This window comes from Nicotiana tabacum, chromosome 7, assembly GCF_000715075.1.
Source record: "Nicotiana tabacum cultivar K326 chromosome 7, ASM71507v2, whole genome shotgun sequence".
NCBI lineage: Eukaryota > Viridiplantae > Streptophyta > Magnoliopsida > Solanales > Solanaceae > Nicotiana > Nicotiana tabacum.
The window spans coordinates 175,608,308-175,620,720 of NC_134086.1; the positions used below are offsets into that span (position 1 = coordinate 175,608,308).

The following is a 12,413-nucleotide window of genomic DNA, read 5'->3' on the forward strand; positions in this document are numbered from 1 at the left end:
TGAATTAATAACAGGGAATACAGGGTTGGCCAATGCATGCCGGAGTAAAAGATTGAAAACTCACATGAGAAATGAATTTATTGACGGCAATGGGATGTTTGGCTACAGTTGGAAAATAACCTCGGTATTTAAGTCGTCATTAATAGCCGAGCGATTGGTGGAAATAATGTTCATATTAGTTATGCTTTAAATCAAGATATAACTTGTCCCCAAGCCAAACTCCCAAACTTATCCGATACAATTAAGTATTATTGTAACCTAGCAAAAACTCGTCCAATCAGTTCAGACCAATACCAATTAAATATCTCCCTGACAATCCAGTCCCAATTAAATATCTCCAAAGATAATTTCTACCAAAAGCAATCCCGCATACCACATGGAGGATATGAACAAGACTAGCTGGTGAGCCAGATTATGCTTATTATCTAATACATGCTGAAGACAGGCGTAGTTATTGTAAAAGCAGAAACCAAAAAAATTAACCAACTGATACACCAAATAAGAAACGCTAGGCACAAAGAGAACCAGATTATAGTCATCGATTGATGTACAAGCTCAAACATTTACAGACATCTCAAAATTGTGACTGTAGCTTGTGTCCTATACAATGCCTTGCGCTCAAGGAGATCAAACTATGCCAGCAGCAACTCACTGAATTCAAATTTACTAATTTTCGTCTGTTTCCTTTTGTAGCACCTATTTTTCTTAATTTACAGTTACTTGGTGGACAAAAAAAAAAAAAAGAGGTACCACTTTGACATTACATACAGTTGAACCTTGTAAAGAATGTCATGAGAAAAGGAGCTTCACAAGATTGAAGAGAACCCTCCTGCAAAGAGAGAAAGTAAGCACCTTATTGTAAGTTGCATTCAGAACTTGTGCATAAATTGTTATTATAAAATTAAATTAGGACTCGGGATTGTTGAAGTGCGTAACTATCTCACAGAAAACCCTTTAATTACTAACTTATATTATATATCTCAGCAATGACAACTCAACAACCACCTTACCTTTCACCACCTTTCGAGCACTTCAGATGCCATCTCAAGTATAAGCAAAAATTCTATCTGTAATTTTAGTCCGACAGATTGGACACTCGGCACAGGCAAGGGAACAAGATTTACACACTGCAAATTAAGTCGACATTAGACATCTCCTACCAAGGGAGCGAGGATAAGCTGAGCACATAATCAGAAAGTTGACTTACAGCAAAAATGTCGGCAAGGAAGGAGCATCGCAGAACTTGGTGATTCGAAACAGACTTTACATACATGTGAATTTGCATCAACATTTCCCAAATATCTGTGTTCCTTTTCCTTCATCTCTTGCATTCGAGCCTGGTGGCACAGGTAAAAGATCTTTAATATTTCATGTTATATGTTGAGTCATGAAGGAACCTAAAAAACAACATTTGTTATTAGTACTAACTCCTATGCAAAAACCTAAGAACAAACATGTATCCCCTTACCCATTTAATATTTTCCATTTTAGGTTTCATCTTAAAATGCTTGAGACAATTTAGCTACTATATTGCACTACAAAGTCAAATTCTTCTAAGAATTTCAAATCTATTTGACTGTCAGAAGTTAAATTTTCTTATAACTAAAACCAACTGTGAGTTCAGCATTTTCTCCCATTACTAATATAATATAATATGCAAGTCACGAACAGTAGGACTTGCCTGAAACAACCTCAAAAGATTGACACAGAGCAGTAAATAGAAAAGCTTATAATGCTCTTAGTTACTTTTGATTAGTTGGAACATTTCAAAAGCACTACAGTAAGTGCACTACTATGCGAGAAGCACCATGGAACGACAAATGACTGAAAGGTAAATACTTCCTCTTTCTCAGTTTATGATGACACTACTTATATTTTGAGATGTCTCGAAATGTTCGATACAATTCTGTTTCTACACAACTTTCAGGAATAAAAATTCATTACAGTATCCAAATTTTAGTCTTCAATGCGATATCTTCCCCGCCCAGCTAACTTTTCAACCATTTCTTTAATATTTTCTCCTGTTATCATTACAACAACAACAACAACAACAACAACTGGGATTACACTGTGGGATATAAGTCATTAAAACTAGTTGGAACATTTGATTAGTTGTAATCCCACCAGTGTAATCTCCTGTTATCATTAAAACTATATATAAGTCATATTGACTTCTTAAATGCCATCATCAGTCAAATACAAGACATAAAGTGGGACGGATGGAATAAGTAAAAGTATATTAATCCTGTGACTTACGGATGTTGGACACTTACTCTCCCCAGCCCTTCCGGTGTTCTACTAGAATCAAACAACCTTCATCTTCCAGAAAGCTTGCATATCTTCCTGGATCCAAAGTCTATCTCACACTTGTTTTACAACTAAAAGACAAAAATGACCATCTTACATAGAGAGGGAAAGGTAAAGGAAAGCTTGCATACAGAGCTTCAACTCTGACAAATGACAAGGACGAGCCCATTACATACATGTGACAAGATACAAGTTCTAAGTGGCAATAAAGGATAAACAGAATTACCTTCAAGCGGGCAACAAGAATGTCTTCCTTGAGAATCTCTGCAACTGCAGTTGCATGATCCATGGTCCGGCCATCATCGAGGATGGGGTCACTGTACTCACTATCATTCACTTTTGGATCATTCCTATTGTCTCCTCGAACATTCTGCTTTTCTGCTACTGTCTTTAAATCTTGCATGGCACCATTCTCTTTCCTAAGCTGAGCAACAAGCACCCACATATTTGCTAAATCATTTTCCAGAGCTGCCTCCCTTTTTTTTCCCTCTTCAACCTTTTTCTTGTACTCATCTTCCAGTATTTCCTTCTCAACCAAAGCAGCCTCCAGAGCTGCCTCACATTGTTTTCTTGCCTGCAACTCCATTTTTAAATCTTCATGATCCAGATTCCATGGGCCAAACCCATCACGAACAACTCCAGCAATTTCAATTTCTCGTCCAGAAACCCGACCTCTACGTCCTTGCCATAGGTTTTCACCATGCTTTCCGCAACGAGCACTACCAGTTTGTGCTATGGAATTCCTAGAATTCAATATTTGGCGAGCAGCCAACAACTCTTTCTCGAGTTTTGTATTCTGTATCGATAGCTTTGTCACCTCACCAGCCAAATTTTTCAGTTCTACTGCAGCAGCAGATGCCAATTCTTTTGCATATGAGGCTTCTTCAGACAATTTCTGGTTCTGTACTCGCAATCCACTGTTCTCCTCTACACTCTGAACAAGTTCCAACTTCAACTTATCATTATCAATATCCTGCTCAAGCAACAAACTTATCAGAACCATGATAAGGACACATTTAAGGAAAATGCAATCACATAAAAGTGTCTGTAGGCACAAAGCTAAATAAGCAGAGTTAGAGAGATGTAGTCCTTTAATTGCTGTATATGTCACACTAATGGCAGATTGAAGAACTCTAATAGAAATGCCCAGTAATGCTTGCTTTTATGCAGGTAAAGCCATTAGTCAAATACAAATCTAACATAGAAAGATTAACCAAGAGAAATTGAAAGATCAAAATGATCATGTGTCTAGGCTCCATACTATAGCACCAAGTTCAGTATGTTTATATAGAACAGAACAAAAGGTAAAAGACTAAGCATCTCCAATAATTTAAATTCCTAAGTTAAAAAATCTTAGACTAGTCATTCATAAATAACATATCATCAGGATGCCCTTCAAGGCATTTGCACGGCTTTATATAAAGGAAGTAATAAAACACTTCGATAGGTCTTAAGAGTTTGAATTCTCAATGTATCTTTAGACTATAGAGGCACTAAGGATTCATATGAGTCCTGTGCTCAGCATCTCTTAGCTCAGTTAACTAAACAGTGATATGCTCCAGCAAACCCCTCCCCTGCAGGAGACCATCTTCATGAAAATAAAGAAAAGAAAATTTGGTCTCAGTTCTTCATATAAACAAGAACCAGTCCAATAGACAAACGCGAAATCAGTTAATCCTGAGCTGAAGGATATAAATCACCTGCAACTGAATTTTCTTCTTAAGGTCATCAATATACTCGTCTGATACACCCTGTTGTTCTGATGAGGGGTATGACTTTTCCACCTTCAGTGCGGCTAGCTGCTGCTCAAGATTACAAATAGTTTCCTGCAGTTCCTTGTTCTCTAAACACTGAAACACATAAAAAATGACAGTCCCATTAATCCTGGACATCCGCCATTGGCAGGCCGACAACGTTAAAGTGACTACCATTTTGATTAACAACAAAAATAAATAATGGCGTTTCTTCACCTTGTTCTGCAGCTCTTCCTGGAGAATCCGATTGTCTGCTGATTTTATCTGCATTCAAACGTCAAATTCTAAATAACTTTAAATAATAGATGTTCCGCACTCTGATAGAAAGGAAAATTCTTTAGATTTGATTTTAAAATAATTGAATTGGTGCAAATCAAGGAAGGACTAATCTGGTTACCAACCTCAAGCTCAAAGCCCTGTTCACTACATTGTGTCATCAGCTTCAGCAAAGTCTGGCAGAAGACAGAACTATGAGACAACCACAAATCACCATTAAAGAGATAACCTATGAGGTTGAAAAAGAATGATGTGACATAACCTGCTGCATTTCAACTAAAGATGCACTGGTGACTGATGCTTCACCAATGTCAACAATGCGCTGTTCTAAGATCCTCATCTGCTCTCTCTTTTCTTGAATGTCACACTCCAAACTTTGAATCTGTCACAAGTTTAGGCATTACGGTGAGTAAAAATCTTAAAAGCAGGAGACATCAATGTACAGAAGAACAAACAATAAATTGTTTTCATGAAAATCATACAGCTGTTGTTGCTTAACAACAAAATCCTACACACCCATCAAGCATTTAACATGCCTATCAACTTTGAGGATTAGAAACTATTGAAGACACTAGAGCTGGATATGTTTCACATGTAGTAAATATACCAATACCATGCCTTGAATTTTGAGGAAGCATCAATTACATATTCATTTGAATTCCAAAAATATATCTAAACTGTTCGCGAATTTTGAGAGAAGATTATTGACTGCAAAATATAGCTGCAGATTATTCAAAGAGAGACCCAATATATGGCTATAGCAGCCATACACACATCCATCATATTACTAACCATCATATGTATAAAGGATTCAGTCCACAAAGACAAAATAAAGCTTACTTCAGTACGAGTTTTTGAATTCTCAGGATCATTCGCAGACTGCTCCATCATTCTTTTCAATGTACTCGTACTAAATGCAATCTCTCCAGCAAGCATCTTAACTTGCTCAACAAGGAGGTCCATCTGATCTGACATTGGAACTCCTTTCTGTATTCAAACCAGAAAGACAAATAAAACATTAAAAGTTGGAAGGAATTAACATTTGATATGCAATGGAAAAGTATTCCAATATATAAGAATTAGACATTCGAAAAAAATAATCTTAATGGGAAAAACTAGATTTGAAAGAAAAGTAATAACTTCTCTATCCTGAGACAACATTGGAGAATGCTAAAATGTACGGATCCAAGAAAGTTTGATAATTCAATACTTGAAAAAAAAATTAGATATCAAAAAATCAAACTCCATGCAAAGTCAAAGACCTTAGTGGGCTATTCAGAGTAAACTTAACTACATGTGGATTAAAAAATAACATAGTAACCGACAAATCCTTTGATTCCTACAGAAGATTAACAGTCATATGCAATACATAGGAAGTGGAATTAAGAACAAATGAAGTCTCCTCATTTAGAAGATATTAAGGACTGGGAAGAATCATACTATGGGCAGCTTTGAACCACAGGAGGAACTACTGATAAGTTCACCCACCTGAGTTGATTCAGTAATCGTACTTCCAGCCTGGGAGATATTATCATTCCACTTGCTTGAAGATCTTCTGTGTTCAACATCAGAAGTCTCTGATGAAGGATCTCTCTGATTCTCGCTATCAACGAGCACAGAACAATCCAACTTCTGGTGGAAAGGTGAAATAAAGGATCAATTTAGGAAACAGATTTTATATTTGAAGGTGAAAGATAAAAGATCATTTTGGAAAATTGATTCTATATATATATCGGGCGATATTTCAGCGAATCTGTATGTGAAAATAGATTCCATTATCTGGATCAACATCGATGCCAGAAAATTTGCACGTAAATAGTAATCAGAAAGAAAAAGAGACAAGAGAAGCTTAATTTACACTCTTGAAGGGGATTGACAGTGTTAAAATCTCTATGTAAGATAATATGAACAGTGACAGTGTTAAAATCTTTATGTAAGATAACATGAACACTGGTAATAAGTAGTACGAGAAAGTCCTGTGAAAATCACAACACATTTGATGCATCTAAAATCTAAATTCAGAAACGATAACCAGAGTTCTAGTGGGCAAAGAACAGCAATAAGATAACTCAAGATAAATAGAGAGGGTGGCCTACATCATCTTCAGAAGCAGACTGACTCCTCTGATGTACAGCAACATCCCCCAAACACCCAGGAATTGAATTCTTTGAAGAAACAAGGATCAGTTTAGTTAGCTTCTGTATCCGGCTCAGTAGAGCAGCCTTGGCATCCTCTTCCTCCTCCAACCTTGACTGCATCTTCACTTGTCCCTCTTCCAACTGTGAAAAGATGATTAATAATAACAAAATACAGAACCAATTATATCCTATGTTCCAATTCACATAGCAGTTTTTCTTTTTGGTCCATTCCAGGGCAATTGACACCTTTTCATGCCTGGAACTCATTAATTTTAAACTTTTCCTTTTTCCCTTAATGACATGCCATTGTGGAATCGACATGACACTTTTTGACCACAAGATACAAAGGGTACTTTGGGAATGTTAATTGTTTTAGCTTATGAGTCAAAAGTCTTTTAACTTTCTTAAACTTTGCGCCGAGACAAACACCGCCATATAAATTAAACAGACAGAGTACATCCAAAGAAAATATCTTAGAATCTAAGTACAGGCATCCTCGAACATGGCATCAGTTGTATGTAACATATTTGACCTCAAGCTGTAGACAGAGTTTACCAAATCATTTGACTTGAATGCATACCTGCTGTTTCAGGGTAATAAGTTCTTCATGATTGACTCCTACAAGCATCCCCCTTCTTAGCTGATCAAGCTCTTGCTTGAGACAAGATATTTCTTTCTGATATTTCTTAATCAGTGACTTCTCATCAATAATCTGAAAGAAAGATATATGAGTATTCAGCCTTCCCTACTGCAATTCCATAAAGCTGAAGTGATGCAGACAGGCAAACCTTGTTGCGTGATGCATAAATCTCAACACGCTTTGCCCTGCTTGCAAACTTTAACGTATTATGGGTTTCTTCCATATTGCTTGAAGCAGGAGTAACAGTGCATACGAGCTATAATCAACAAGAAGCAGGAGATTAGTCATCTCTTCAATGCACTTCGTGCCAAGCAGCATAGATGCAAAAATGTCTGACACCAAAGGCTAAGAAGCAAAGGATGCACACCCAATAGGATAAGAGAGCAGTTTCAAATGATCAATAAATTGATATGCACGACATGTGCTTAATTGCACTTACAGAAACATGTCCATGCCCACTAAGTGAAGATTGTAGTAGGCGAGTAAGTTTAGAATCTCGATACGGAACATGAGATGCACTCCCTTCACTTAATTTTCCAATGACCTTAACACATCAGAGAAAAGTCAATGTGTCAGATTGAAATAAACCCAGAAGTAGAAATTCATCTAATACTTAGCGAGCTCAAGAAAGAACACAGATAACTGATCAAGTGCTGGTAGGTAAGGAAGAAGTCAATCAGAACACTGACAAATGTCATCATGCAACCTTTATATGAAACCTACTTACAAACTGTCAACAATTGTTTCTAAATACTTACAGTTCCAAGAGTCAGGAGACTTTTGTTTATGTATGAGCCTTCTTTTCGTCGTAATCCTGTAGTTTCAGTTTTAGAGCTCTCAGATCCAGCTAGATCAATCAAGCTCTGTGGAACAAAACACATTAATATTAGCTGGTATCATTCAACAGTTGATATTTTCAATGCTGAACAAATAGTGTAAGAAACCATACAAGCTGTGAGAAGATCACACCATCATATTCATCACCATGGGCACTACTTTCAATCATCTGCAAAATGTGCAAAGAAAGGGAAAACAGTCAGACTTGACAAATAAATCCCATCACCAATTACCAGTAGCAAAACTTAAAACTGCTAGGGATAGGAGGTTAAGAAACAGAAATTAACCACAGCCCACTAGGGAAACACAACAAAGCTATTCCGACAATGTGAACCAAATTCAGTCACTCTAAAGGGCATCACCTCATCAAAATGCATAACCTGTTAGAGTACCAATTCTCTGTACTAAAATCCTCAAGGCATTTGAAAGCTCTAAAATGTCACTGTTGTTTTTAAAAGACCTCTTAAACATAAAGAGTAACAGCCGTAGCAACTTCCCAGAAACTTGTGTTTGAACCCAATAGTAATAACTTGAACCGAAACAATTAAGCCTTCAGCTGACCAAAAAACTGATTTTTAATGCTGGCTGTGAGGAGTTAAAATTCACGCTCGCTTAGTGCAGAAGATAAGAAGAATTTCAGATCAACCAAAGAAATGTATGGATCGAAGTGAACATCTGGTCCACTAACCAAGGTGAATATTGTGTGACTGCGGCTACTCAACAGATTAAAATTATTTGAACCAACGTGGCGGTGCTCTGCAACAGTAAGAATATAATTAGTACCAGGATGCACGAAACATTGGCTATGAATAGATGCGACTATCGGGCAAAGAACAAGAACAGATTCAACAGTTACCTTCCCCAGCAGCAATAAAAGAAAGAGCATGCCCAGGTGACAAAACAACTTCCTCCTTTATACCTTCAACATAAGTACCCTGCAGAATTGCAAGAATAAAGAATTAAGAACCATACAGCAGCATTAGAATCATGAACTATGATAGAGAAACATGAATATCTGTTTTCTAGTAGAACAACTACACACTGAAAACACCACCTGCAGTTGCTGGTAGGTAATAATAGGTTTTTTATACTTCAGGTAACAAAAAGAATGCTAGATTTTGTTTCTTTCTTGACACATGTCAAGAGTTAAATAGGTGTTAATATGTTTGGTGAAATATTAAGACTCAAGCATGCGACAACATGTCGGAAACATGTTTTTAAAATTTACTGAAATGGTTGTCAATAGCCCATAGGAGATAGAGCTATTATTTGGTTCCTCTCATAAAAACAATATACTTGTTTATCGACAAACATATAGAAAGAAAGATAAAACTAACCAGAAACATAAGTTGTGGAGAAAGTGGAATTAAATTTGCAGAAGTAGCAAAAGTAGTAGTATTATATAAAAACCTGGGTGTCTTCCCTAATACGCAAATTCTGTCCTGTTGGATCCAGCAAGTCATTGATAACCTGACAACATGAACAAGAAGAGCATGCACATGATTTCTAGCTAGATTTAGTAAAATATTTTAACATGGATGAGATGACAAATGCCTAAATAGAGATGCTCATGAATTAGTACAAGAAATTAGAAAGAGTTGAAGCAACAAGTTCATAAGAAAGATGCTAAATCTACTATCAAATTTTCCATATTGTATAAAAGAAGTTCTATGCTGCAGGTATGATGAACCACATATCAGATGAGCTCAGAATATAAACAGGATACCAAAAATGCAACAAAGATGCTTATATATGCATGAGCATCTGGTAAAGAATATAGCCGTTAATCTTTCTCGCATGCACTACTGTCCACATATACGAAAGCATCTGCTGATGTCCACTACTAACCTCATTATAGATTTCAAGATATGATACACGAAGTAAGAATTCACGTCCAGGAGTCTGAAAGGCAGGTTTCAATAATTAGCAACAACAAAAGATAATGGAGGATTTTTTTTCAAGAAAAGGGCTATAGACTGATAGAGCTCCAGAGTGTCATACTAGAGAGGTCCATTATCAAAATTTCAGAATCTGTTAATTGTAAGCTCACTTACATCTTGAATAATGCTAAAAACATCCTTTATTGCGAGCGGAATTATACCTGGAGAACTTTGATCACCCTGTAAACAAAAATCCAACATTAAGATAACTAAAGCTTTGCTGTTGTTGGTAGGTTTGTGGGGAGGGGGGAAACAAAATTTCAATTGAAGACAAATTTAAATACCGACTTGAAGCGCGAATTTGACTATATAAATATAAAGCTAACACATTCCACTTAAGACTGAAATTTGGTCAGTTGCTAGCGATTAAATACTTCTAAACTGTTTGTTTGGGGATGTTACAAAAGCGTCAAAAGCACTTTCCCGATTCAAGGGAAAAAGAAGATTGCACAAAGGATATATTGACTTACATGCATAGTGTGTGTCTTTCCACTACTTGTAACACCATAAGCAAATACTGTGCCTGCACACACAGCAGTCCTAGTGTCAAATTACAAAAGCTAAGGATCGAAAAGTATCCAAAGAATTACATTTGCAAATGCAACTTGCAACACATAAATGATAACAGATCAGCTCAACATGATAGCTCGATGGTTTCAAGAACCTATTTCAGGTCAGCACATTGGGAGGATATATGATAAAATTAGCACTCAACTACTCCGAATGTATTTGATGTCAACTAAGCATCACTTTGCACAAATTAATCTTCACGGAGCATGGCCCTTGAACTCACATTATGACTAATTCATAATGCCACTCCATTCCATTTAGCCTAAAATGCAACTGTTTTCTAGCGTTAACAACATGGAAGTAAGTATCATACCGTTTACGCCCTCCATTGCAGCCTTTACCACAGGTCGAGCAGCAATTTCATAAACCTCCTGTGTACATGTATCAGGTCCAAAAACTCTATCTGCCGATCATCCAAAGCAAACATATAAGTGAATCTCCTCCAAACAAGTGAAATATCAAACCATTCCCAAATAGAATATACAATTGACTAGAATAGTACCAAATGCAAAAGCTGTTGCAGCATTATACTCGTTCCGTACAATTTTATCACCATCAGCATACCACGCAATTTCATCGCCTTTGTTATATTCTCGTTCGCTGTCACAAAAATTACCATATTCCAAGCTCAAACCCTACAATAGGATACTCAAATTCCGAAAATTGAAATCAATTCAAGCAGATGTAGCATCTACCTCATTGGCCGAAACCTAACTGTGACCGAAATACTCTCTCCCGCTCTGGACATATCCACTGGCTCAGCAAGCAACTCCTCCGTTGACTGAAAATTGACCGGCGTACGATTTCCGTAACCGCGAGAATACGCCGAATCAGTCCGGTCCCGGCTCGGAGTCATGGATTTGGAGCTGAAGCCAGTTCCAGAGCCGAAAAACGACGTCGCCGTGGACGAACATGATTTCGGCATGAGCCTACTGTTCATGAAAGATGATGAGGACGAAGTAGACGAGTACGGACTCGATGACTTACGGTAGTGAAACGGCGAGCTACTTCTCCCTCTAGACGAAGAAGCCGCCATTGAACCGCCTCACTCTGCTTAACAAAAAAATCAGTAATACGATTATCTCTGAACGGTACAGCTGTTCTTCAAGTATATATGTAGCTAAAATTCAGCTTCAATGATTCAATAGAAGAACTGCCGAGAGGTGAGAAATTCTCACTGAGAATCAATGGAGGCGTTTGAATTTTCAGAGCTTGATTTTTCAAATTAATAAATTATTGTATTTTGTGAGAAATATTTGGAGGAGAGTGGGCTTTATTTGAATGAGGATGGCGTGACGTGGAGATGGAAAGTTGGAGGAGGTTTAATTTGAAAAACTGATTAACGAGGAAATGAGCGGGAATAAACATGGCCGTAGCTACAGATAGATTAATAACTATCTGCATTATTAATAGGAGCATCATAATCATAATCATAATCATAATAATAACTCTAGAACGAGTTGGCTAATTTATTACAAGTGGAACATTTAACTAAAAATTAAAAGCTATTTTCCTTGGGCCAAAATATGGGAAACACACTTGATCAAGTTTAATTTGAATATATAGAATTAATTCCGATTAAATAGTTTAAGCTTAGGTTGCGTATAGAAATTAATTAAACTTTTGGAAGCTCGATCTAGTTTCCGTCCTTCAATTAAAAGAGTTCACATAATATCAATGCGAATAAAATATTCTCACATAATTCCTAAGATATTCATTGACAATTTTCAGTGATTTTTGTATGATGATGCTTCGTAAATAGTGGGGGAGAATGGAACGTAGCATTTAATTACATTTTTTAAAATTAGCTTTCGCCTAATTTCAACAATGATAGTTGTTTCAATAAGTTGCAAGATGGATCTCATTTGAGTGAGAAAAAATGTTAATTTAACAACACAATTGTTAATCGTTGGAAATCACTATCTTTTTGTTCTAATATTAAATCTCACAT

At 36.7% G+C, this 12,413-nt stretch overlaps 1 protein-coding gene across 7 annotated transcripts; it reads right to left on the minus strand.

Annotated features, from left to right (window-relative positions):
* Positions 1 to 517: 517 nt before the first annotated feature.
* LOC107797684 (kinesin-like protein KIN-7D, mitochondrial) lies at positions 518 to 11,818 on the minus strand. 7 transcript variants are annotated; one of them, XR_012693706.1, is made up of 26 exons: positions 11,158 to 11,818; positions 10,965 to 11,062; positions 10,776 to 10,865; positions 10,363 to 10,415; positions 10,007 to 10,072; positions 9,801 to 9,854; positions 9,363 to 9,422; positions 8,809 to 8,887; positions 8,641 to 8,708; positions 8,065 to 8,121; positions 7,874 to 7,978; positions 7,555 to 7,659; positions 7,264 to 7,371; positions 7,056 to 7,187; positions 6,434 to 6,616; positions 5,826 to 5,969; positions 5,178 to 5,324; positions 4,600 to 4,719; positions 4,463 to 4,513; positions 4,278 to 4,325; positions 4,008 to 4,157; positions 2,534 to 3,280; positions 2,274 to 2,343; positions 1,208 to 1,337; positions 1,011 to 1,127; positions 518 to 829 (listed from the first exon to the last, which is right to left on the minus strand). XR_012693706.1 is itself a non-coding variant. In XM_075218176.1 (26 exons), exons 2-25 carry the CDS (start codon positions 11,496 to 11,498, stop codon positions 1,045 to 1,047), a joined length of 3,219 nt encoding a protein of 1,072 aa, XP_075074277.1. In that variant the 5' UTR covers positions 11,499 to 11,512; positions 11,641 to 11,707; the 3' UTR covers positions 518 to 829; positions 1,011 to 1,044. The 7 variants fall into 7 exon arrangements, 3 of the variants coding, with proteins under 3 accessions (XP_075074277.1, XP_016476087.1, XP_016476129.1); XR_012693704.1 differs by having other exon boundaries at positions 2,274 to 2,356; XR_012693705.1 differs by having other exon boundaries at positions 2,257 to 2,356.
* Between the last annotated feature and the right edge of the window lie 595 nt (positions 11,819 to 12,413).